General features: G+C 48.3%; 10 protein-coding genes across 11 annotated transcripts; 7 read left to right on the top strand and 3 right to left on the bottom strand.

Moving 5' to 3' along the window:
- Positions 1 to 737: 737 nt before the first annotated feature.
- Positions 738 to 1,733, top strand: E1B28_012780 (uncharacterized protein; the record flags this gene model as incomplete). Its single annotated transcript, XM_043157925.1, has 5 exons — positions 738 to 859; positions 926 to 999; positions 1,062 to 1,161; positions 1,220 to 1,507; positions 1,565 to 1,733. 5 exons carry the CDS (start codon positions 738 to 740, stop codon positions 1,731 to 1,733), a joined length of 753 nt encoding a protein of 250 aa, XP_043005295.1.
- A 429-nt stretch (positions 1,734 to 2,162) lies between these two features.
- Positions 2,163 to 3,539, top strand: E1B28_012781 (uncharacterized protein; the record flags this gene model as incomplete). The annotated part of the gene is made up of 2 exons (XM_043157926.1): positions 2,163 to 3,035; positions 3,111 to 3,539. Exons 1-2 carry the CDS (start codon positions 2,307 to 2,309, stop codon positions 3,537 to 3,539), a joined length of 1,158 nt encoding a protein of 385 aa, XP_043005296.1. The 5' UTR covers positions 2,163 to 2,306.
- E1B28_012782 (uncharacterized protein) lies at positions 3,511 to 5,346 on the bottom strand. Of its 2 annotated transcripts, XM_043157928.1 has the most exons (4): positions 5,284 to 5,346; positions 4,933 to 5,209; positions 3,794 to 4,862; positions 3,511 to 3,736 (listed from the first exon to the last, which is right to left on the bottom strand). In XM_043157928.1, the coding sequence occupies exons 3-4, from the start codon at positions 4,856 to 4,858 to the stop codon at positions 3,659 to 3,661; spliced, it is 1,143 nt and encodes a 380-aa protein (XP_043005298.1). In that variant the 5' UTR covers positions 4,859 to 4,862; positions 4,933 to 5,209; positions 5,284 to 5,346; the 3' UTR covers positions 3,511 to 3,658. The 2 variants fall into 2 exon arrangements, with proteins under 2 accessions (XP_043005298.1, XP_043005297.1); XM_043157927.1 differs by having other exon boundaries at positions 4,933 to 5,346.
- Positions 5,347 to 6,168: 822 nt separating this feature from the next.
- On the bottom strand, positions 6,169 to 6,609 carry E1B28_012783 (uncharacterized protein; the record flags this gene model as incomplete). Its single annotated transcript, XM_043157929.1, has 1 exon — positions 6,169 to 6,609. One exon carries the CDS (start codon positions 6,607 to 6,609, stop codon positions 6,169 to 6,171), a length of 441 nt encoding a protein of 146 aa, XP_043005299.1.
- A 312-nt stretch (positions 6,610 to 6,921) lies between these two features.
- E1B28_012784 (uncharacterized protein) lies at positions 6,922 to 8,769 on the bottom strand (the record flags this gene model as incomplete). The annotated part of the gene is made up of 5 exons (XM_043157930.1): positions 6,922 to 7,029; positions 7,093 to 7,152; positions 7,207 to 7,819; positions 7,876 to 8,655; positions 8,714 to 8,769. 5 exons carry the CDS (start codon positions 8,767 to 8,769, stop codon positions 6,922 to 6,924), a joined length of 1,617 nt encoding a protein of 538 aa, XP_043005300.1.
- A 920-nt stretch (positions 8,770 to 9,689) lies between these two features.
- Positions 9,690 to 11,851, top strand: E1B28_012785 (uncharacterized protein; the record flags this gene model as incomplete). Its single annotated transcript, XM_043157931.1, has 6 exons — positions 9,690 to 9,891; positions 9,959 to 10,228; positions 10,284 to 10,410; positions 10,474 to 10,684; positions 10,747 to 11,245; positions 11,307 to 11,851. 6 exons carry the CDS (start codon positions 9,690 to 9,692, stop codon positions 11,849 to 11,851), a joined length of 1,854 nt encoding a protein of 617 aa, XP_043005301.1.
- A 926-nt stretch (positions 11,852 to 12,777) lies between these two features.
- On the top strand, positions 12,778 to 14,321 carry E1B28_012786 (uncharacterized protein; the record flags this gene model as incomplete). Its single annotated transcript, XM_043157932.1, has 5 exons — positions 12,778 to 12,957; positions 13,034 to 13,150; positions 13,207 to 13,320; positions 13,401 to 13,873; positions 13,955 to 14,321. 5 exons carry the CDS (start codon positions 12,778 to 12,780, stop codon positions 14,319 to 14,321), a joined length of 1,251 nt encoding a protein of 416 aa, XP_043005302.1.
- Positions 14,322 to 15,487: 1,166 nt separating this feature from the next.
- Positions 15,488 to 19,297, top strand: E1B28_012787 (uncharacterized protein). The gene is made up of 4 exons (XM_043157933.1): positions 15,488 to 15,610; positions 15,664 to 16,533; positions 16,586 to 18,504; positions 18,566 to 19,297. Exons 2-4 carry the CDS (start codon positions 16,110 to 16,112, stop codon positions 18,938 to 18,940), a joined length of 2,718 nt encoding a protein of 905 aa, XP_043005303.1. The 5' UTR covers positions 15,488 to 15,610; positions 15,664 to 16,109; the 3' UTR covers positions 18,941 to 19,297.
- Positions 19,298 to 19,504: 207 nt separating this feature from the next.
- Positions 19,505 to 20,268, top strand: E1B28_012788 (uncharacterized protein). The gene is made up of 5 exons (XM_043157934.1): positions 19,505 to 19,633; positions 19,689 to 19,796; positions 19,858 to 20,016; positions 20,067 to 20,134; positions 20,187 to 20,268. Exons 1-4 carry the CDS (start codon positions 19,540 to 19,542, stop codon positions 20,105 to 20,107), a joined length of 402 nt encoding a protein of 133 aa, XP_043005304.1. The 5' UTR covers positions 19,505 to 19,539; the 3' UTR covers positions 20,108 to 20,134; positions 20,187 to 20,268.
- A 1,722-nt stretch (positions 20,269 to 21,990) lies between these two features.
- E1B28_012789 (uncharacterized protein) lies at positions 21,991 to 24,140 on the top strand (the record flags this gene model as incomplete). The annotated part of the gene is made up of 3 exons (XM_043157935.1): positions 21,991 to 22,473; positions 22,525 to 22,813; positions 22,870 to 24,140. 3 exons carry the CDS (start codon positions 21,991 to 21,993, stop codon positions 24,138 to 24,140), a joined length of 2,043 nt encoding a protein of 680 aa, XP_043005305.1.
- Between the last annotated feature and the right edge of the window lie 17 nt (positions 24,141 to 24,157).

Raw genomic sequence — 24,157 nt, forward strand, 5'->3', positions numbered from 1 at the left:
ATCATTCGCTTTGCTTCATCTCCATCATCAGTGCTCTTGCTCTTTCATTAGGTTTCCTACACGCGCACAACACGCTTTCATTCCTCACACCAAGAGACTAGTATTCACTAATCTATGTGGGTACCTCAGGTTTGATTTGCAGTGCTCGGAAACAGGAGTGGAAATATCTGGTTTCGGTCAGTACGGCTCTTGAGTCTTGGTGTTAGGTTCCAATTCACAAGAACCTCAATAGAAACGATCTACTATTAGTCGCCAGACTCAGTTGTGTCATGTACGCCGGGATGTGGTCAAATGCATAATGGGATCCCGCAACCAGATGTGGGGAGCTCTGAACCTCGCGGTTGATCTGCTTAGCCCCCCAGGATCATGTCTTATCAGTGGGTTCGTTCAATAATTCCTTGTGAGCGACACTTTAACACCTTTGACTGTCGCCAGTCTATCTATCATGACTGGATACACTTCTCATCGCGCGGCCTTTCGTGAGGAGTCATGCCTAGCTTGGGCAACGAAAGGCTATGAGCGGTTGATTGTCCGCAGTACTCGTGTGGGTGCTTCGCAACAGCTTTCCTCAACGAATCTTCTGGCCGCGCATACTTTACGTGCGCTGATGGCACTTACATCCAAATATTTCCTGCCGAGGTAAGACACCTGTGGTTTTTCCCAGGATTTTTGGTGGGTACTTAACGGCTCTACTAGTCATCGCTCTTTGCAACAACAACACTTCTTTCTTGATCACCATGAAAACCTCCTTCTCACTTGTCTTCTTTATCATCGCAACCAATGCGTTAGCCGATGACCAACATAGTTGGCAGGCCCCGGGACCCAACGATTCTCGAGGACCTTGTCCCGGCCTCAACACGTTTGTCGAATACCTCCTCCCTCGTGTACGATGATGGCAAGCTGACGACATCTCCAACTCCTTCAGATTAGCCAACCATGGCTTCCTGCCTAGGGATGGACGAAATATCTCTATTTCTACGATCCTCAAAGCTGGATACGGTAAGCCTCCGTTATGTTTCAACTTCCCCATACCGACCTCGGACATTCATGTGCTTCTTCAGAGGGGTATCACATAGAGGCTGAGATCCTGACACTTGCCGCTAAAGTCGGCCTACTTACGTCTGACCAACCCACGACCTTTGCACTCAACGACCTCAAGGCGTACGTGTATATTCCTTACGAACAAAAATCCTAACTCATTTCATTTCTCAAAATACAGACACGGTGTCATTGAACACGACGCATCTCTTTCTCGCCAAGATGTCGCTCTGGGAGATAATGTCCGTTTCAACGAGACAATCTTCTCTACACTTGCCAATTCTAATCCCGGCTCCGATGTTTATAACATCACATCTGCGGGTCAAGTTCAGCATGCGCGACTGGCGGACTCTCTCAAGAACAATCCGAACGTGACGAATACGGATACGACGCTTTTCATCCGCAGTGCTGAAAGTGCATTCTACCTGAGTGTTATGGGGGATCCCGTTCAAGGCGTCGCTCCTAAAAAGTGTGTCCTATTGTTGAGATTGTTTCATCGTTTACCAGCTAATTTCCGCATTCAAAGTTTTGTTCAGATCTTCTTTCGGGAGGAGCGTCTCCCCATCGAAGAAGGGTGGAAAAGGTCTTCGGTTCCTATCAACATTGCCACGGTTTCTCCTATGCTCGACCTGATTACGGCGGCATCCGCCCCATGGGAGCCAACTGGTAACAACTGCCCCGGAATCTTGACTTGACGGTAGGGCGATTCACGGGACTGTTTCTATCTGATTCTAATGTTTGTGTCTTGACTAATTTTTTTTTGTCTACTTCACTAACAGTTTCCATCATGATTCACAGGATAGCTGGCAGCCGGGGCCACACGTTCCGATTGTTCAGCTATGTTCGGTGATATTATTAGTAGTACGGCCTATATAACCACAATACGAATTGAATATAATTCATTTCCCTGACACTTTCATCTCCCATGCGATCTGCCTTATGTGGTAGACAGCCAATTGTCTAGATGACTCTTCTTCATCGCTTTGTCTTTTACACTTTCATTGCGAAGCTGATGGCGGGACGAACTTGACTCCCTCATGATCACATTCTATTGCGTTCTCAATTGTGTGTGAATATGGAAATAAATGTTCTGTGAACACGTTTTCGGCATTAGGAAAGTCATTGTGTTTCGTTGACAACATCACACAATTATCGTTGAATCATCAATTGTCAAGGTTCGCCTTATAAGTAAAAGGCGGCAATCGAGTTCTTTGTTCAACATTTGGTTCCATCTGACCCATCAAGAACTCGAACTACAATCTTCAACCATGTCCACTCGATTCACGAATCACGAAGGTCTATATCCTCTCCGTACCTTCGACCTTAAATCGACCGCCAGCTCCCTATCAGACTCTCCCCTCAGCTCGACAAGCACATTAGCTTTGGAGGACGATCACATACGAAGCACCTTCTTTTCCGAGAAACTAGGTGATGGCAGTGGACAATGCGAACTCCCTCTGACCACTCTAGCCAGCCTCACCGATATCCTCGATCAGGTCGACATATACGACATCAAGTACGGGAAGGAACTCAACCCCACCGCTTCCCCGTTCACGCCAAAAGGCCACTCTCAACTTGAAACTCGAGCCTCCCCGAACTCCCCGAACCGACATCGGAATTCCTACGCGTCATCGCCGCTACTTCGGCATTCTCCAACTTATCATGCTGCTCCTGTGCAGACAACAGACTGGTTATCCATATTCCATGCTGCCATCGTCCACCCCCGACCAACGTTACCTGTCCTCGCAGCATACGCACGAGATCTTGTAGATACCACGCAATGGGATCAGTCTGAAGAGGACATCATCGAACTCACAAAACGGATCTGCTTCCAAGCGATGGTGAATGACGAAACCAACCACGAAGTCCTAGCTCCCTTCGCGAGAGAAATCATGCTCTGTCTCCACGACTCCTTCGCAGAACACATTTCTCATTCGTTCGCTTGGCATCTGAGAGAAGGAACGATGGGAGTGTTTAAAGCTAGTTGGTGTACAACCGTACGTGTTTTCGTGGCCCCGCCGTTTCCGGGTTTTTGATCGGAACGAAGGTTGTGCTAATTTGATTTTCAACAGGTCTGTCCGAATGCCATCTCATATCACACTGCCCCATCAGAAGAATACGTCCATACGGCTACGACGTTCCTACATTTTATCGGAGACTTGTTCTCAATGGGAATACTGACCAAAGAGAACATCTCCATGTGTTTGTCCGTCCTCGCGCACGAGCTGGTCTCCATCGAACACATTGAGGCTATCCGAACTCTAATAGAGAGTGCGCAAGTCGAGTTTTGGTGTAGTCCAGGGGAGACAAGACCAAGTGGGGAGATGATGAGACGTTTTATTCAACATTTCTCGATGAAGGTCGACAATTTCCAAGATGGTGTTACGCCATTCAGTGTGCTCGGGAGACTTGCAGGACCGGAAGAAAGGGACGCGAAGGTTCACGAGGTATTGAGTATGTTATCACATTGGTGGGGAGGTGATAGCGGTTTGGGATTGTGAATACAAGTAATCTAGTTGTCACAACACTGTCTTCTTCGTACTTAAGCTATAGTCTATATCCCAATAATAAATCCGACGATACATTGATCTAACACGGTCGCAGCCTCTACAGGCTAACGCTACCAAAAGCGTACACTGATTGGCTTATTCCCGTCCGTAAGTCTTCGATGGACAATATTGCTAGTAAATGATGACCACTAAAAGTGATAACGATCAGGATGTGTTCTTAGAATGATCTAGCTGGTTTGCCTCACCCCGTTACCAATAAACACCGCAGCCCTTCTCGCGAGATCCATGTCGATCGCCATGTTGACATCCATCTGCTCTGCGTTCAGAACCAAATCCCTGCTTGTCACGATGGTATGCCATCCGTCTCTCTCCAGCTCTTCCTTCAAGGCAGCTAACCACTCCCCTTTTGCGTTGGTCAGGAGGTACAGCGTTTCCAACACAACATCTTGCCCGTCAAAGGACTTGACGAAGGTATCCCTCGACTCCCTGATCTTCTTTATCATAGCTTCAGTTTCCGGGAAACATCTCTCGTGGTAGAGTTGGTTGTACTCGTCTGTGTTCCATCTCACGCTGGGAGGGACACTGAACGGATCCGGAAGGTCTGGGAGAAGGTTCCAGCTATAGAACGTGGAGTTGTAATATGCAAGACGTTCACAAGCTTCCTTGAAGTCTCCCCGACGGACATGTACTGCCATGACGCGCGAAAATGGGTTCTTGGGCCAGCCAGAATCAGAACCAGTATCTATAACCTTGGCACCGCCTGAAACCGGTAACCGTGATCCCCTAGGAAAGAAGAGGTGCTCGTTGGCGTCAATCGCACTGTTCACAACGGGTGAAGTTTCGAGGAGTCTGGAAATGGGGCTTTGAATGAACGGTTCCCATAACGAAAGAACACGGTCCGATCCCCACAGCCATAAATCAAACGTTTGGGGAAATTGATCGAAAGCCTCGTCTGCGGGTATGATTTCTATGCATTTCGCCGGTTCATCTCGGAGGATCTTGGCCCAGGAATTGAGAATATCAATTCCAGATGCCCATCCGATTTTGGGTTTGATGTCTTCGGTATAGAGAAGTTTCCGCTTGTTACCGGGGCAAACGACGTCGAAAAAGTTTTCAGAGACCGCACGGGGTGAGGGATCGTTAGGCTCGAAGGGACCGCCCGCTGCAGGACCTGAGATAAGGGCATTTAGAGGCGTTCGCGGTGGATCGGTGCGCCATGTTGAGCTCGGCCAGGTGTAGTAGTCTTTTTTCCAGTAATAGTCTTGGAAGACATATGTACGGTTAGAGATGTATGCCAGATGAGCGTTCATCAACCTAAGAGCGAAATTTCAGCACAAAATCATGGTACTCATGCAAAATGCAGAGAAAGAGAAAAAGAGCTCACAGTTCATTTAGGACATTATTCCACCCTAACTCCCTCACCTGATTCGAAAATTTGACATATCTCCCTTCCCTTCCTTCAGGAAACGGCAAGTCTAGGTTATGCTGCGGAAGTGAAGCTTCCCATTCTTGAAGACTATCCCATGTCGGAGGTTCGGGTGGTGTTCGACTTGCCTCACCGGCACCGTCGAAACTATTTCCAGGCAGAAAACTCGAAAGCTTTGCGCGAACGGATTGAGATGTCGAGTTCAGTAACAAGGTGATGGCCAGGGTACAGAACCCTACGAAGATGATAAGTTGGACACGTCTGGTTGAACGTAATCCGAGCATGATTTTTATGAAGTTTTCCCCTCACCCGGTCGACTATGAGCACACACACACAACACGAGCTGAGAAGAGGGATGAAAGAAGACTGAATGAGCATAGCAAAAAATTATAGAATCAATTCGTAAGCTTCAGATCACGCGGCGCGCAATCGCCGTTCCTCATCAGCAACTTACCCAATTTAGTGGTGAGCTTTCTCGGCTTTTAAGGGCTTTTCGGGGCTTTTCAGCCGGTTTGACCAGCTCGCAAGTTCAGCAGTCCACCAGCTTGTCTGTACATCGCAGCTATACTCCATAAAATAGATTTAAAACAACTTGTCTAAAGTCTAAAATATGTTATTTGCTCACCAAGGACCCCCAGCAGCGGAGGTTATCTCAAAAATGTATGTTGACCAGAAAATCTTGGCGGACGGACCCGAGCAAAATGGAGCTGGTCGGGAATCAGACATGACTGGTGGCTGGCGACTTGTTGGCTTGTACAAGCCCCAAAAAGCCGTAAAAAGTCCCCACCACCAAATTGGTAAGTTCCTGATGCTTGAGCTTCCTTCCCGGCCATTTTTGGCAAGTTATTTGGTGTGCTGGACATTGACGGATGGACGAGCAATTATTTGCAGATGCTCATGGGGGGAAAGGCAGAAGGCAGGGTGACCAACCGAAATGCTTTGATAGCGGCATGGCCCTACATGAACCGCCGGAACTCAAAGCGAGCTCACCCCTCAAGTAACCATATTCATCATACATTATGTCCTGTCATTCTCACACGATATTGACAAGTGACGTGAACGCGACCAGTCCGTCTCCGTGTACTTATCGAGGTCATTGGCAGGGGGAGAGTTTTTTCTAAAGTCATCAATCATTGGGCGTAAACATACTACACCTCGATAACTAATCATTTAATACAAGAAAAGAGAGTTTTTTCAAACCTGACACCGAGGTGGTACCTGAAGATCCACTAGCAACTTCACCACATCCTTCATCTTCGGTCTCACAACAGGCAACGGGTCCCAACAGCTTTCGACCACACTCCAAATCACGTCGACGGAACTCGTACTACCCGCAGATCCTCGAAGGGATAATGCAGACATCTGAGCAGAAACCATCGAGCGCTGGTAAGGTCGGACACCTTGAATGATATCGAGGATTACCAAAAAGTCGCTGGACCGATGTGGATACGGAAGTTGTCCCGTTATGACCTCCAAGAAAACGGCTCCGTATGCGTATACATCGCTATACGTAGTCACATGTATCTTCTTGTCTTCTGCTTGTGCATGTACCAGTTCTGGAGCCATCCACCTGGTTGAACCAGCAAAGAAGGACGTAGGCTTTCGGGTACCGGTAGATGATAGATGCTCCGACATGACCTTCGACAGCCCAAAATCTGTGATTATTGCTTGACCTTGAGAATCAACGAGGATGTTTCCCTTCATACGGTAAAAATCAGAAGTCATCCCCCGACGAAACTGGGCGATACTTACAGCTTTCAAGTCTCCATGAACGACCGGAGGAATCAAGTCATGCAAGTAGGAAACTCCCGATGCGATCTGGATCAGCTGTTGGAACGGGTCAAAGCTAGATTCTGGAATGAACAAATCGAACAAAGATCGCACCAGATCAAGTTTAGCAATTGGAGGATTATCCCTGACATACCGACAAATTGTACCGTTATCGCATCAAAGCGAAACCATGCCTATGCTGGTAGGACTTTGCACCAAACCGTACAATGACGCGAGGTTTCGGTGAGCTAACTGGTGCCAGGTAATCACCTCTGCGTGTAATCTCTAAACAGGCCTCAAAAGGTATTGTCAACGGAGGATAGACGAGGACAGTAGGAGCAAGGAGACCTTTAGAAACTCTTCACGAGCGTCTTGGAACATCACTTGGCGAAGGTACTTGATTGCGACCTTGTGGAGAATGTCAGGTCAGAAAAAAACCCAAGAACGAAGGAGCGAAATCACAGTTCTTTTCTTCTTTTCGACGGGATCGAACCATTCTCCTTTCCAAACATCGCTGAAGCCTCCGCAGCACAAGGCAGTGCTGCTAATAAGCTCAACCTCGTCTGTGAGATCGTGGATGCTTAAGTTTCCCTTGACATTAAGCATTTTGAGTACTCCTTCCTTCTCAAACTTCTGCCTGCATCGTTGTTTGAGTCGCGTATAGTCCACGAACGTATCCGCAATCCATCGACAACGAAATTCGTCGTAGGAGGATATAGACTCCGTAATGGATAGCAACGACGAAAAATAGATCTTTGGACCACAGACATAGTGGCCATCGATATATTCATCGAAATATTCGGTGCAAACGGGTTTCAGCGCGGGTGAATGGAACAGTGGGGTGATTGGTGGAGTATTGAAGGAACGAAATCGTTGGGTGATACGATTCCTAAAGTAAGGAACCGTGGAAAGAACCATAGCATTGCGAAGATGCACATCAAGAGCTAACTCTTCCGTAACATCAATCACAATTGAACCCTGACATTGGCTACATATCCACGTCTTTTCCCCACGAAGGATGTACACGGAAACAGTGGGTAGAATGGGGAAGAAAGAGTCCAAGGATTCAGTTTTGCTAGGTAGATCAGTCAGTTACCACCGTGACAGCATGTACTTTTTAACCAAACTTACGGATCCCTTTCCTCTCCGCCAGCCCCGCCACCAAAGCTCTCATCGAGCGTCCCAAAGCAAGTATCTGGCAGAATATACTCTTGATCGGCTTCCGACGCGATACCAAGATAAACTTCTGCCTTTCGACAAAACTCCCAGCAATGAAAATTGAAATCCTCGATCCACGGATCTTCACGGATCTGCTGAGGCTCTGTGAGGATTCGAGTGCGAAAAATTGGCAGTGATGATGGCGGCCTGGTCGCTAACATCTTCGACTGGAGGCGAGACTGGATGGTCGATGTATCCGCGTTGAAGAAACGCGTAAAGGTTTGAAAGAGTGCCTGGTAACGAAGTTGTTGAATGAATGCGTTGCAGGCAGGTTTGATTCTTTCGATGCGGCTGTTCTTCCGTAACGTAACACCAGGCTGCATCAAGGTCTCTACTACCTTTCTGTAATGTGCGCTATTTCGGAAGCGCACGAATGTGAAGAACTTGATGATCGTGAGGAAAGCTTCGCGATCCAGGATGACCTTGGGGGAGGTAAGGGTGGAGGATGAGATGGTGTCAGCGATATGGGTAATTATAGCTTCGGTTCGAGTCTCGAGAGAGCAAAACGCCTTTTCTGCTTCGTGCAAGAAAGCACGGACGGCGGGATATAGAAATGAAGGTACGTCGAAATCCTGGAATATGGACTGAGTTTTCTGATCCACAATTTCAGGGAACGTTTCAAAGAGCTCCCCAGAGTAAACATCATATCCGTAGACATGGTATGTAGATGTTGAAGCAACAGCTCCTCGTGTTCTAGAGTTTTGAGATGATGGAACATCTGGACCTTCAACAGAAAGAGAATCACCTGTACCCGTAGGACTGCCACAACTTCCAGATGATTGGTGGTATATATTGCGGAATAGACATTTTATCTGGCTGGGGAGAATCAATATACACTTGTAAAATAGCACTCAAACTTAAAGAACTCGCCGAAAGAAGATGGAGGTGAACTGAGGTAGCGAACTTGAAGGCCGTGTCCTCTGAGCTGCCGTACAAACACTTTATCGGTGGATAAAGCGCTTATCTGGCGCTATTATTAGAGTCGATTGCCAGATATGTGAACATGAGGTGTTTCATTAGAAGCCGCACAGGACTTACCCGTGTCAACAGCCTGAAAAACGAATAAAACCGGCTTCCTTTCCCTCCAGATTACACACAATGCCGTCTGCCTTCTATTCAATGTGTCGAGGATGGTGAAAGCATAAGCAATCCACTTTCTATCGTATGCGCACTTTTCTTGGTGATGTTAGATGTGATTCATGTTAGGCTCACGATGGGGAGTTCATGTTCGCGAAGTTCATGAGTGATACGCACCCTGAGATGCTGTAAGCGTCAAGGAAAAAAGCAAAGGCTGTTGTTATGGGAAGCAAGATATCACTAGTGCCTATCTAATCTTATCAAATAATCTGATCTCCGACCACCAACCGGGACCCTAACCTAGGGTTTAAAGCGGTCCTTTTCTATCCAGTGCAAGCCAACCCATCTTTTCTCTGAGACATCTCAGTCCGCCAACAATCACAACCACCATCTCCTTTGTTCTTTTGGAAGTAGGGCTTGAGTAAGGACACGTCCTAGGGTGACCCGCTGTCAGTATGTGCCATCTCATATCCAGATATCTATAAGATATATTCACCCCAATTTTTACTAGTTGGATCCAATTCTAACCCAAAAGTCTGGGGAGAGCTGGGTACAGCTTGTGTAGGGCAATTCTGAACTCAAATGTGTCGTATGGAGATGATTTGACCTCAATTACACAGGGTTGATTCACAAGCTTCAGGAAATCAGTCATGAACAACGTCTATATCCCAGCTCAAGTGGTCGTGATTTTTCGACGAATCTTCAATGTAATTTCTGGAATTTCTATCTCCAATCACCATCTCGTCAAACAAGCCAAAGAATCCACTCAGGACCGGGATAGAAAGCGCTCATCTTCAAGTCGAGTATGGCCATTTGACGGGCTATGGCGCAAACAAATATGCCACTTCAACGGTCAGCATCCTTTTGCCTCCGGATCTTGTAATATATTCCTCTTGTTTACAGTAATTCATACGTATAGATGAATCCACAAAACAGTTGTTACTCATGTCCGCCGCGATCGAATCAGTACCTTCATCCGATGGAAACGCCAGTTCCCCGATCCCGGATTTCGAGAACGAAGCTTCATCTCCGTCTTCACCTGAACCACAGGCTCCGAAGAACAGCTGCTCTCAACCCAACGCAATTGGCCCGGGACACGAGCCCCAAGATATCATCCACAAACTCCTGTCTTCCCCGGTTCTATATGACCCTCTTCGTGCACCACGTCACCCTATCGTATTATGCCACGGTAAGGGTTTCGCACATTCTCCACCGCCGACTCCATCTAACGCCGTCCTTCCAAGGTCTTTATGGATTTGACACAAGAGGTCCTTCATCTTTCCCGAGTATGCGCATGCATTACTGGTCGAACGTTTTGAGCATCCTACGCGGGAAGCTGGGTGCCGAAGTCATTATAACGTCTGTTCCAGGGTAACTGGTTCTTATCTTCTCTCTCTCGGGACGCGCCTGATTGACATTCTTACCCAACGTTAGTACCGGGTCGATCAGTTCTCGTGCAGAGCACCTTGATCGCCAACTTCGTGAGAAGGCTAGAGGGCGCGGTATGAACTTTATGGCGCACTCTATGGGTGGTCTAGACTGCAGGCACTTGATCGCGCATTGTAAACCTGAAGAATACAAGCCACTTTCATTAACTACTATAAGCACACCGCACCGGGGAAGTCCCTTCATGGATTGGTGTTCTGTACGTCGCCGTTATGATTTCATATTTTCGTCTCCGTTATTCACGCTGATATCTGCTTTAAGGAAAATTTCGGATTAGGCAAACTCGCTACGGAAGGGAAAGATTTACTGGCCAGAGCATCCAAGGAGGAAACGATGTCAGAGAAAGAGAAACGCGACAACTTCTCGTCGCTTTCGCTGTCCTCTCTACCATCTTCATTCACCACTTTGCTCATGTCGGTTTTGGATTCCCCCGCATACGCCAATCTAACTTCTACGTATCTACAAGACGTATTCAATCCAGCCACTCCTGACAATCCGAATGTTAAATATTTCAGCGTTGCGGGTAGAATGCCTACTGTAAATGTGTGGCATCCGTTTTGGCTTCCCAAAATGGTTCTCGATGACGTTGAGCAGAAAACAAGGCAACGGTTGGAGGTGGAATGGGAACGTAACAATCCGAATGGCAGCGAAAGAGAGAGACCGTTGTGGGCACGGCAAGAGGAATGGGGAAATGATGGTCTGGTCACTATTCAGAGCGCGAAATGGGGAGAGTTCCTGGGCGTGATGGAAGGATGTGACCGTACGTTTCTATTCCCTATGTTTATCGCATGTCCTCAGGGTTGATGGATTCGCAAAACCAGATTGGGAATTGAGGGGTGCAAGAGGGATTGAGTTTGGCGTTGATCTCCCGGCGATCCCTGCGATTGGACTCGGGCCACCGTCGGTGGCTGACGAGAATGGGGGTCAAAATTTTGAGAGCAGCGATGAACGGACTTCGAAAGATTGGGGTTGGTTCCTTAAGGCATGGCGGAAGGAAGAAGCAATTCAGCAGGAGGCGGCGTCCAAGGCAAAAGCCAGCCGGTCGCCATCGAGCTCGGAAGACCGTAAACGGGAGCGAGAAGTACGAAGGAAAGAGGACGAAGCTGTGATCAAGGCCTCGACGGACAAGCTATCTGTGGTATTTGACTGGCTAACTGAGCGGGTCCCCGCACCTTTACCACTATTAGGTGGTAAAAGATCCTCAGGCTTAAAGGACGAAACACAGGCATTTCAGAATAAGGAATATTCTTCTCAACTGGACGCCAAGGAAGGTAGGAAAGGGAAGAGAAACGAGTTAGCCACCAAGACGGATCTCGAGAGGTTTTACGTCGCACTATCGAGGAAACTCTATGATGAAGGGCTGTGATGCAGAGAACTGGGATCAAAGAAAGTGTTATTATTACGTTACGGTACTTTTTTCTACGTTTATCAGAAAAACTCTGATGACGGCCTACAATTCCAGGGTCACTCCGTGCCGATTGACACCCCCCGCTGTTGTTGTGCTTCCCAAGTTCTTCCTGTCAACTTCTTGTACTAATTCGTGCGCTTCCGACAAGGCTTTGTCGGTACCTTTCATCGCCTTCAATGAGTCCTACAGCTTTAACCTGTCGAACCGCCTTTTCTCCTATTGTGAACATGTATGTAGTACATCAGATCTCCCCTTACACATGTTGATATCATCAGGCCCTTTTCGCTTAGGAGCTTTAGGATGTGACATTGAACTTTCGCGGGTTGCCGAAGCACCGTTCTGATAGAGCACCATACATATGGTTTCCACTAATAAACGAACGGGAATCATAATCATCCGCGCTCACTGTCTCCTCAAGACTGTCAAAGTCGGGATATGGGTGGAGGCCGTGTGCCCGTCGGCGGCCATTAAAAAAGTCATGACGGGGAAGTGTTTTCGGCGGCATCTCTACTTTCCTGGATCTGTGGGGAAAAGACTCGACTGGTGTTCTGATTGGTTATTTTGAGGTAAATAACAAACGCAGAGTTGCGCTGATCTCGTGAGTCCCGGCAAATGGCGACTGAAGGGTAAATTAACTTACTTATCCCGATAGTTCATTCATTTGTTCATTATTTTCTCGATCCCTTAATACGGACATCTCGTATGTCGCAGATTGTGAGCCTGCTACAATTTAAGCCTCATGTCGAGATCAGAGGGTTCTTTATATTTTTATTATGTGCCTTCCATGCCGGATTATTTCGTGCAACGATCTCACTCCTACTATTTAGGCGTGGTTATTAACCTGTTCTGGTCTTTTTCTCTAAACCCTCCTCTAGCACGACATCATGGCTTCCGATTTTGAGCCCCCGTTCTTCATGCCTTTCGTCTTGTCTTTCCCTTCGACACATGGACGCAAACCCATGTCGATACCTGATACAACGCAGTTCTCTGGTGTAACACAAACACTCTTCGGAGTACCCTGCGCTACCCCTGACGAACCATTTTACGTGGGGACATACAATGAGGTCAGTCAACTATGGTTGTCGTCGATGTTCATCATATCCCTTACTCAACAGTCCGTTTCTTTTCCACACCATATAGCTTTACCTTCTTCGCCTCATGGTGCCTGATAGTCGTCGGAGTTCAGTTCCGAACAAAGTGCTCGCCCGGATCTCTCGAGATGATAAGGCGAGGTCTGACATGAGTATAGAGTCCGAGGTAAGCCTTCCACCAAGATGATAGGTTCGGAGAAATGACGAACTCCCGAAACCAAGATAGCTACGATGGTATTCGTCAAATCGAGGACCAAAATACCAGTTCCTACCGTTTATGGCTATTGTCCCACCCGCGATAATGTCATTGGCCAGCCATTCTCGATATTATCATTCGTGAGTGTGGGTCCCCATCGAACGTTTTCGATTTTGAAACTCTCTAGATCAACTGACTTGCCGAAATTTCCTCGAAACAGACAGAAGGGGCAGATATGAGCAGTCCCGCTTGGGAAAATTTGCCCACACAAGTCAAGCTGAATGCTATTCGGGATTTTGCCCACGTCGTGCTCGAACTTTACAGACTCAGATTCGACCGAATAGCTTCCATCTATTTCAAGAAAGGCGCTTCTCCTCCGCATTGTTACGAACTCGGTGAAGTGGCGTGGTGTAAACGCGAATCCGCAGCACGAGGAGAGAGTGATAGGGGACCGTGGAAGTCGTCCGGAGAGTGGTTGAGGGCGGCATTAAATGATGAGATCCAGTCGGTGCAAAAGTTCCCAGAGGTTATCGGGAATGCCTATAGCTTCGAGGCGGATGATTGGAGGAAGTGGGATCTCGCTCAGAGGATACTTCCGCAGATGCTAGAGAGGGTCGGAGACGTGATTGAGGATGGTCTCGATCGGTTTGGTGCTGGTCCCTTTGTCCTTTCCCATATGGATCTCACACCACGGTGCGTGAAATCGAATCCCTTTTTCTTCTCCGCCGGGGGACCTGTATCTCGCTTATCATTGTGTCTTCCTTCCTTAAACAGTAACATCATCGTCGCTACAGAGGGTGTCCACGTAGGAAAGATTACGGGTGTGATTGACTGGGAGATGGCGGCCACAACGCCTATATGGGCTCTCGTCTGCTATCCTTTATGGTTTGATCACTTGGGCCTCACCAACGCCAGGCCTAGAGATCCTGGAGAGGCACAGTTGTTCAAGGACACCTATCTACGGGAGATACAGAGGAGTACCGCACCTTCGGAGTCCGACATTCTCGTAGTAATACAAAACGCGAGAGCTGAGAGGAGACGGCGATTTGCGGAGGTTGCTCTACTTCCATGGCCCAGGGTGGATGCAATGCTCGCTTGGATGGAACAATATCCACCTGCAGGTGAAACCGGAGCCTTTTGAAATGTTGGGCGGTCAACTGCAATCAGCAAAGTCACATTCAGACCCTTTTCTTACATGCATTTAGGGTAGAGATGCTGAACCTACATTAGCTTTTGTATATTATTCTACCAGTTCTTGAATGCTAATACTTATGGTGAATATGTTACAGATCTCCTTCAACCCGATTTATTTGAACCAACGCGAGTCCGGACAGACTGGGTGCCATCTTTCACGATTCAACGTTGGAACGTTGACCGTGGGTACCCCCGTCTGGGGTCGTTACCGCTCAGAGTCCGCCGATGACTCGAAGAATATAGGCTTTTGTCTCTCAGCCTGGAGTTACTGTAGGGCCTGCAAACCTCATGCTTCTAGCCTTGAGACAAAAGCAAGGATGGTTCGACCCTTGGCAGATTCGTACTTGTTAGTAGGTGGAGGACTCTCCCGGTTCCTTCAGTGGTAGCCCAATGAAGGGATCCATTTAAATGGCAGATGGTCATAATACAACATGTACAGCCAAGAGGGAGAAATACCGAGTCGATCTCTTTTACTGTTCTGCCCAGCAAATAAGAGAGCTCCGTGATGCCGCTTTCGTAGCCACGGGATGCAGGTGTACTTAGGACTCACATTTCCCGGTGAGCCCCAGATCCTACTACAGTAGATATCAGGAGCCCACCGTACTAGGGGTACTAGACCAGAGTAATACTAACAACGGCGTCTCGCGTACGGAGCCACTATATTTAGTACGGTACCAGCTCATTGGATAGGTCCAAAGCTTACGGAGCTTTCCAAAAACATGTGAACAAATGAAAGCCAACCAAGCTTCATTTTCAAAGCTATAGCACTCCGCACTCTTTTTTGGGCGTCGGAAGGCTCGCATTTTGCCAGACCGAGTGGTCAAACGAGGCCTTGCAATGATGCAGAGATGAATGAATGCTCCATAAGTTCTTTTCGTTGCTTCTACTTTCCTTGTACTAGGACAGACTGCCAGGACGTTAAATGAACCCGGCACCACCGACAACGTCCTATCGGCGATCTGCGTTTCGAGAAGCGCCACAGTGAAACCTACCCTTGGATGGAATCATGGGAGTTCATATGGAGTGACTGTCGAAGGACGATAAAGAAAGGAAAGAGTCGGAAGCGAAGGGACTCTTTCGGAATTAAGTTACGATTATCCGACAACTTCCGGCCCGGTATTTTGGGGGACGACAGACGCCCACGAGACGCCCACTTTTTACTCTTTATCATCAACTCGACAGGACCATCCCTGCTCTACTCGCCATTCCAAGATTTTCTAAGACGACAGAGTATCTGTGAGTCTCGCTTGACAACGACGGAGAAGCACCTTGACTTGTCGCGACTGCAGTGTGCATTTGTTGAAGTTTCTCAGCGACCGCTTCCAGAACGCACCCTCGAGCTTACTTGAAGTATGAAACGCGGTACATGAAAGTTCATCCAAGAGTAAATGAATGATGATGTGTTGGCATTGGATTGTGCTCCGAGCTGAGGGGCGTGCAGTAGATGAAGTTGGACTGGGGAGGCGCAATTACCGCAAACATGATCGAAGGACCTTACCAACAACTTGGCGCTTTCTCACCAACGTTGAAATCGATCGCTCAGTACGGGATTCTGTTTCTCTCCATCATAACTGGATTCTCTTCACCTCCAAGGGCACTCATTAACAGTAACTGTGACTCGAAAACTGGATTTAACCTCAACTCTGTTGCTTCCTGAGGCTTTACGCCCACGACCAGCCAGGCTACCTCGTCAATCAACCGCATATATCTGTGTAGTTGGAGGTAATGGTCTGTAATGGTCGAATATCACAGGACATGTGATGTCACAGCCACGCGATTGCCTCCAGTTGTTCGTGGAGGCAAATCCTCGAGGGTGTCGTGCGCTTTTGACTTGTCGACTACGACGACCATCGTCGCCTCAATGCCTCAAAAAGTTGCGGACGCAGCTAATATCGCCCCGTATCTTACTCATGTTGTGACCCATCATGGGCAATTGTCTCTGATTCCACCTGACAATGCTGGTCGGATGCGCCAACAGAAGCAGAAACCCAGGAGTATCAACCCGGACGATGATATTCGATTCAATACCGGTCCCAAGTTTTACAAGGTTTTGCCAGCGTCTAGTCGAGGAAGCGAAGGACGATCACAGTCTCGCCCGAACCGTCGTGATAGAGGAAGGCCAACTGTTAGAGATGTTAGAGAGAATGACTCTGTCGATGGTGAGCCCACCGTTTTACCTCAAGGGAGTCTTGTTAATAATCTACGCCAAAGACGAAGACATTCCAAATTATCCCCCACCTTCGTTTGATGAGGCAATATCTAGCCCCCCCATATCCGTTTGTCCGAGTACTGTAACCTTCACAACTTCCAGCACTCGATATCACCCACCTTCAGCGAGTGCGTCATCAGCTCCGACATCGGAGCCTGCTTCGTCAGCCATCACGGACGACTCTTCAGACCCTGATTCTGATAGTGATGTTTACGTAGTCGCATCTTCTCGTTCTAGTCCTTGTGAACCCTTCACGGACGATTTTTCTGGGGAAGATTGTCGAAGTCCAACACCGAGCCCAGTCTTAGTTGACGAAGAAGATGACGATCGCGATTCTCGCACTGCGGTTACTCCCGTTGGTAACAAGCAACAGGGGAGAAGGAAGCTCTCGCTATCACCACTACGTACTCTCTTTCCTTTAAAATCCTCCAATACGCCCCAGCGAGCTCTTTCGGCTCACCCATACTCCCAGTCTCGCAATCCTTCTCCCTTCTTCAGGAGTACTACCTCCCTTACGACTTTCGGTTCAGCGACACCTACATCCGCTGGTAACAAGGGAAAGGAAAAAGATATCAAGGGAGAAGACTTTGACTCCGAGTGGGAGTTTGTAGGACGTCCGACCAGTCTCATTCTGAATCCGGAATTGGCGATGTCAGCTCCTTCGCCCACTCCCGCCCCCATTACTCGGTCACCTCCAAAAACCCAGATATCTAGAACGCCATTTCCTGGTGTCACTCCAGCTCCAGCTCCAGCCTCTACTCCTACTCTTGTAGACAAGAAAACTCCGTTCCTCAAGCCCAAGCCCAAGAAACCTAGGCGGCGAGACACCGCCCCATCACCGCTGAGCTCATCACCAAGTACTTCGACGATAGCAGCCGAAGCGGGCCCAGTCGTGACGACGGTTCGCACTCGCCGAACGCAACTATCGCCCGTTCCCCAGAAAGGCCCAAAGCCAGCGTCACCTTTACGATCAGAAACTTGGAATGACGTTTCGGAGACTGAAGTTGCTCAACAAGCTATTCTCCAAAGAGCTACTAACACTCCTTTACCGAATACTCCTACCGAGAAAGCAGTAGCCGAAACTTTTCATGATCAAGATATACCTCCCACCCCACCCCCTCCAGCTACTAGCGTGAATCATGCATGTACTGATGGCGCTGACATCGTACCTCATGGCATATCGGTGCCAGGGGAAACTCCCTTCAGTCGACAAGTATCACGTCCGTTCTCCGATTGTCGCTCAGGGAATCCCAGTTTTGAGGTCCAGTCCAAGCATCCCGGTGAACACATACACGAGTTTACCAGTGCAGCTCGTCCTGTTGTGTATCACATCGATACTCGGAAGCCCTCTTTGTCTTACAGACCCCCGTCTTCTCCGATCTCTACAACGCCATCGTCTGCTAGCACACATACGATAACACCCACACATACACCTACACAGACCCAGTTCAGCCATCACTACCCTGGCAGACCACTTCCAAGGCCGCCGCCTTCCTCCAATCGTGCGATCGTCGATTCTACATATGCCGGATCTATAACCGAAGGGACTTGTTCATCGCGAAACAAATGCCCAGAAGGTTTGCTGATCGATTTTGGTGAACCTGTTCATGAGCATGGCTCACCCGTCGATTCTGAGCCCACACCTGCCTTGTTGCTTCAGCGGACACACGATAGCAACGGAGGTAGTCCATCGTCCAAAGCCCCAGCGACGATTAGTCGCCCACTCAACTCTAATGACACCGTCCGCTATCGTTTCGGTAGCTCTGACGAATTCGCAAACAGAAACAGGACGGAGTCATCGGCACGTGCTGCAAGTGTCACCGAACCGAACCCCAATGGGGGCTATTCTCACTTCACAGATTTGGACCGTTTGGTTTCTAGGCTGGACGAGACTGAGCTGCGCAACGGATCCAGTTATGAGGTGAGTGGTTGGATAATTCAGTCGCTGTCAGTCACGATCTGATTCCTTTCTTGATTTTCAGACATTACTGACGTTATCTGAGTTCATGGGCCCAGCCTCCCCACCTTCGTTGACCCGCAATCTCAATACACAAACGGCCAAAATAGCTCCCGTTCCTCTCTCGGAGTCTTCTGCCCCGTTGTTAGGTCGTATCTCCGTTGATCGGCGTCGGGTTACTAAAGATGGCCGAGTTAGAGTCAAGTTAATCCTGCTGGAGTGCGGAGTAGACAAGTGCGGGATATGTTTTATACAATTTAAAGAGGGTGATCATGCTGCTATGAGTAGCAGTGTATGCCGACACGCGTACCATGAAGCCTGTTTGAGGAGGTGGCTCTCTGGAGACTCCAAGACCTGTCCGGGCTGTAGAATCAAGATTGGCGCCATTCAGAGCTGTTGATTTGGTTCCCATTGTCAATATGACTCTTCTGGACTCGTTTGAAGCCCTTTTAGCTTGTCTCGTTGGTATTCCGGTGTACCGTGTACGGACTGTGAAGGCTGTGCTTTTTACCCTTTCCGGCTTTTTCCCCTCCTTTTTTTCTCTACAGCGACGCTGGCTGCCGCATTTCCTTTGTTTCTGGGCTTCATTTCCACGTAGCATCACTAGCGTTTTTCACTCTAGTATACCTTTCGCAAGGGACCTAGCTTTCCGTCTTTACATGGACGATCGTACTTAGTGGTATACATAGATCTATATCAGTAGCTGTCGAGAGCAATCTGTGCTAATTATATGTGACATGTATCACAGCATCTCAAATCGGCGTGCTCATGTCAGTGCGATTTTAAACAGCATCCAGTTGCAATTGGCGGTTCTCCCGATCAAGCTTGAAAGGCTATGTTCCTACTTTCCTAAAGAGGCAAGCGCCCCTCTCAAGTCCTCTCGGCTCGATCGTGTCAGCCTCTACAGCAATTATTCAACACGTTAACATAAATACTGTGGCACCAGGCGCCGACTGTGGCTACTCCGCGATATTTCTTCCCTTTATTCACACATCGAACATGTACATTCCGGCCTCGTACACTCAGAATACCACCACTTCTGCGAATATTGATCCTAACGTGGAACACCAACTTTGTACCACACAAAATAGCTGTGAGTCGGAGTTTCGGAGTTCATGTTTGGCACTTAATCTCTCCCATTTTATCAGGTTTCTTGATAGCGATTGTCGTCTTGATATTGATCTTCTACGCATTGGCTTTATGGGATCGATATATACAGCTAAGACTAAGAGAGGTTGAGAAGGATCAAATACGACGTGAGATTTATCCCTCGAGTTGAGAGTGATGTAGCATCTGACCAACCACCTTTTGATGTAGAAACGAGGCTGATAACCTCCGAGTCAGCATCCTTACCGAACTACGGGTCAACAACTCATGCCTTCGAGTCGAATCAGTACCTCACGGTACCGCAAAATAATCGAGCGTTCTGCGGTGAAAAACCGCCTTCTAATGACAGAATCAAGTCGGCAGAGAACGGTTAGTTATATGATTACTGATACTTCCCTATGGTGCTCAGCTATTCTTAGATTCTTCATCGAGTATACAGCTTTTGGTCCCTGAGTCGTGATAGGCTGCATTATATCATATAATTGAGGTGAATTGTATTATAACACAACGTACTATTCTTGACATTGGGCGTTCCCTAGTGCTACAGTATCAATATCGTATCGGGCTATCGGATCCCTGTGACTTAATTAGTACTGCAGTTGTTTTACAGCAATAATAACCACTTTTGACTGCGGATGAGTAACTTCTAAAGCCAAAACACCTCTAATTCAGGACACAATCGTCAGCACGATGCCCGCAGATCGCACAGAGGGTTTGCCTTTGCTCCTGAGGGGTCGCGTTTAGGAGCTTCTCTACAGCATTTTGCCTAGACGCCAAGGTAAATGCGGCGATTGAGAAGCGATTACACACCACAAATGAGAAAGCGATGATTGAAATACCATCGTTACGAACCTACCTACCCACGGCTGCGATCGCTCTTTCTTCCACCATCACTCCATGTCTCCAATCTCCCAATTCCAAAGATTGGTATCGAGAAACGAGACCACTCTTTCAAGAGTGAATAGAGTCCTAGAGATAATCGCCATAATTTGTGAGTTCCTCCAAACACCATGTGCGGCTAGAATCAACCACTAACGCCGACTCGCTTGAGATCAGTGGCCGTCGTGGTCGGCATACTTTTACTTGTCTATGGGCTTTCTTGGCTGCGAAAGCGACTCAGAAAGGGAGAGCCCACACAAGCCTTCCGTCTTCAGGGCGGGCAGCCTAACTTGCGGGTCAAGTTGAACGTCGTCGATGCAGTAGAGTGCAGAGTGCCACCAAAAGCATTCGTTTGAGGAATGTTGCCACTACATTGCCAGACTTTCGAGTGGAAAATACCGGGGAAGGGCAAATAAGACTCCTAAATTATTAACTTGTCTTTAACGATAGTCTATGTCAATCCTCACTCACAATCAAAGTTCAATCAGAAGTCTGGGGTGACACTTTAGTCATAGAACGTCATAAAAACTCAACCTCAGCTCACCTCAAAACTGGTCAAGAATCAAGATTGGGACAACTATATGTCGATGAAATCCTATTCTGAAAAGCAAGTTTTCTCGACGTTCCGGAACCATATTTCCGCTAATTACGGTACTTATAGTATGAGCTTGGGAGGCCCGTTGTCTATCGTCTGGGTCGATGCGAGAGCTGTTTCATCGTTCGTATCGTTGTGACTCCGAGTGAGGTGGTGGATAGTCACCAAGGCTACCTAGAATGTGGGCCCGACGTTCGTTGAAACATGACTGTTGATGAAAGCAAGATAGTCTTATATATCCAACCTCGCCTTGCTGCCAACTTGCTGCAAGGACTCGTAAGAGTCAGACGAAGTGAGGAAGCTCGCCATCCTCTGTCCTATCGAATTCTGTCCTCGGGAGAAAGGCTGAGATGAGGCTCCATCTAGCAGAATTCGGTATCAGCCCAATCGTACAGGGAGGTCAGAGGGCCACGTGTTGATGGCAGAGGCATCGTGCCCGGTCGACGGCTGGACGGTGTGCGGACAAATGTGGTAGCGTACCTAAACATGCTCAGGACCGCTGCTGCCCAACCCGTCCCACCACCCAGCCTCTCCCCAAGCTAACAGCTGGGACCCTATCCTCAGACTCTCGAAGATGGTTACCTGAAGCGTTGTGGATGCTGGTGTTGTTTGCACTGCGACGCTCGGTTGGACTTTGGGTGCCTTCTCGCTTTGTTCGAGTTCAATAGCCCGTGGATCGAGGTTTAAAAAAAATAATTCTCCGAGCGCCAAGACGAGGATACCGGCCCGCGGAGCGACCGGGACGGCCTAGTTGACTCTCAAATCTTTGACATCAAACCGTGACCTCGACGTTTCTTTTCAGATATGCAAGGAATCTTTAGCAAGTCTTCCCAAACAACATCACACTCTGTAATCAGATATCCCTCACAATGAGTAACTTCAGCCAAACTTCTCCGTTTGCTTCGAATCCTCTTCGGTCTCGCTCGGACGTAACCAGCATGTTTACCGCGCTTCTCGATGCATTGGCACCTCACACGTCTCCTGGAGGTGCAAGAATACATCTAGGGCACACTGCAACACATTTTGACGAAGTTGCAGCTCAGTTGGAAGGATTCTCTAGGCCTATTTGGGGTTTGGCGTCGTTGCTTGCCGGATCTCAAAATTATCAGGGTTCTGAGCGATGGACCGAGGGATACGCGAGTGGGACTAATCCCAAGGGAGATGAATTCTGGGGGAACATGAGAGACAAGGACCAAAGGATGGTGGAATGTTCTGCAATCGGATACTCTCTTGCTGTTGCTAGAGAATACTTCTGGGACCCTTTGAGCGACGAAGCAAAGGATAACTTGGGAGAGTGGCTTGGTGGTATGAACGATAAGCAGATGCCCAACACAAACTGGCTTTGGTTTAGGGTTGGTATTATTTCTTCTTGGTTCGCTTTCAGATCTCTCAGTTTCCGATAGGTTTTCGCGAATCTAGGGCTCTCCAAAGTTGGCTCTAAACATGCTGATGTCAAGCGTATGAAGGCTGATCTCGACCACTTGGACACCTTTTACATCGGTGACGGCTGGTCCAGAGATGGTCCGGAAGGCGTGGTTCAGCTAGACTACTACTCTTCGTCTTTCGCCATTCAAGTCGCTCAACTGCTCTACTCAAAACTCGCGCAGAACGAAGATCCAAAAAGATGTGAAGAGTTTCGAAATAGAGCCCGCAAGTTTGCTCTCGACTTCGTTTATTACTTTGATGCCGAAGGTATGTCCAAACGATGTGCGGTGCAATTATTCCTGCTGATTCCGTAAATGACCTAGGTCGAGCGATTCCTTTTGGTAGAAGTTTGACCTATCGCTGCGCGATGTCTGCATTCTGGAGCGCCTTCGCTGTCGCATTTACTCCCACCTCTGCTTTACCCGATTTGACCCTTCCAGAACCTTTCACATGGGGCATAGTCAAAGGACTTCAACTCCGTAATATTCGTTATTGGGCCAAACAAGCAGGCGCATTCACCCCCTCCGGTGTCCTCACCCTCGGATACGTCTACCCCAATCACAACATTCTGGAAAACTACAATTCTCCAGGATCACCTTATTGGGCTTGCAACGCCTTCATCTGTCTCTCCCTTCCCGAAACGCACCCATTCTGGACTTCACCGGAAGAACCCTACCCCTCAACCTTCACCAACACGGTAAAGGTTTTGAAACATCCCTTGCACATTATTTCCAGTTTACACACGGAGGTTGGAAGTCACACGTTCATCCTTAGTTCTGGTCAACAATGTTCGTACCCCGTCAAACAAGGTGCTGCCAAGTATGGCAAATTCACGTATTCGAGCGCGTTTGGGTACTGCGTTCCCACTTCTGGCGTTGGTGCACACGGACGTGGGACGCTGGAAGAAGTTGGTGAACTCGGCCACGATGGTGCGTTAGCCGTCAGCGATGACAACGGTGAGACGTGGCGGGTGCGGAGGGATACGAGGCAAGCGAGGTTTGAACCGTACGAGTATCGAGAAGGTGGGGAGATCAAGAAGGGGGAATATCTACGGTCGACGTGGTTCCCCTGGCCTGACGTTGAGGTGGAAACCTTTTTGATCCCGCCGACGAGAGACGCATCGTTATGGCATTTACGAGTCCATCGGGTGAATAGCGGTAGAGAGCTTTGGACAGCCGAAGGTTCTTGGGCAGTCTACGGCCAACGTGAAGATGGTAGACATTTGGATCCTGTTTTTGAAAGCTCGTCAGAAGCATGCGGGACGTATGAAGGTGGTCGAGAAGCGAGGGCAACATCCAGAGCAGGCGTTGTTGGGATTATAGATCTCTCTCCTTCAACAGAAAGAAAGGGTATCGCTCTTCGTGCAGATGCGAACACCAGCTTGATTTATGCTCGTTCGGTGTTACCCACTCTTCAAGGCCACCATCAAAATGTCAAAAAGGACACTTGGCTTGTTACCGCTGTGTTTGGGTTACCTGCCACATTGAATGTGGAGACAGGTGAGGAGACAGGAGCAAAAGAAGGGTGGAAGAAAGAGTGGATGAAGCGGCTTGAAGTTCCAGAGTTCTTAGAATCCATGATCAGGGCCAACTAGTTCAACTTCAAGGAAGG

The sequence above is a fragment of the Marasmius oreades genome, chromosome 8 (genome assembly GCF_018924745.1).
Source record: "Marasmius oreades isolate 03SP1 chromosome 8, whole genome shotgun sequence".
Lineage (NCBI taxonomy): Eukaryota > Fungi > Basidiomycota > Agaricomycetes > Agaricales > Marasmiaceae > Marasmius > Marasmius oreades.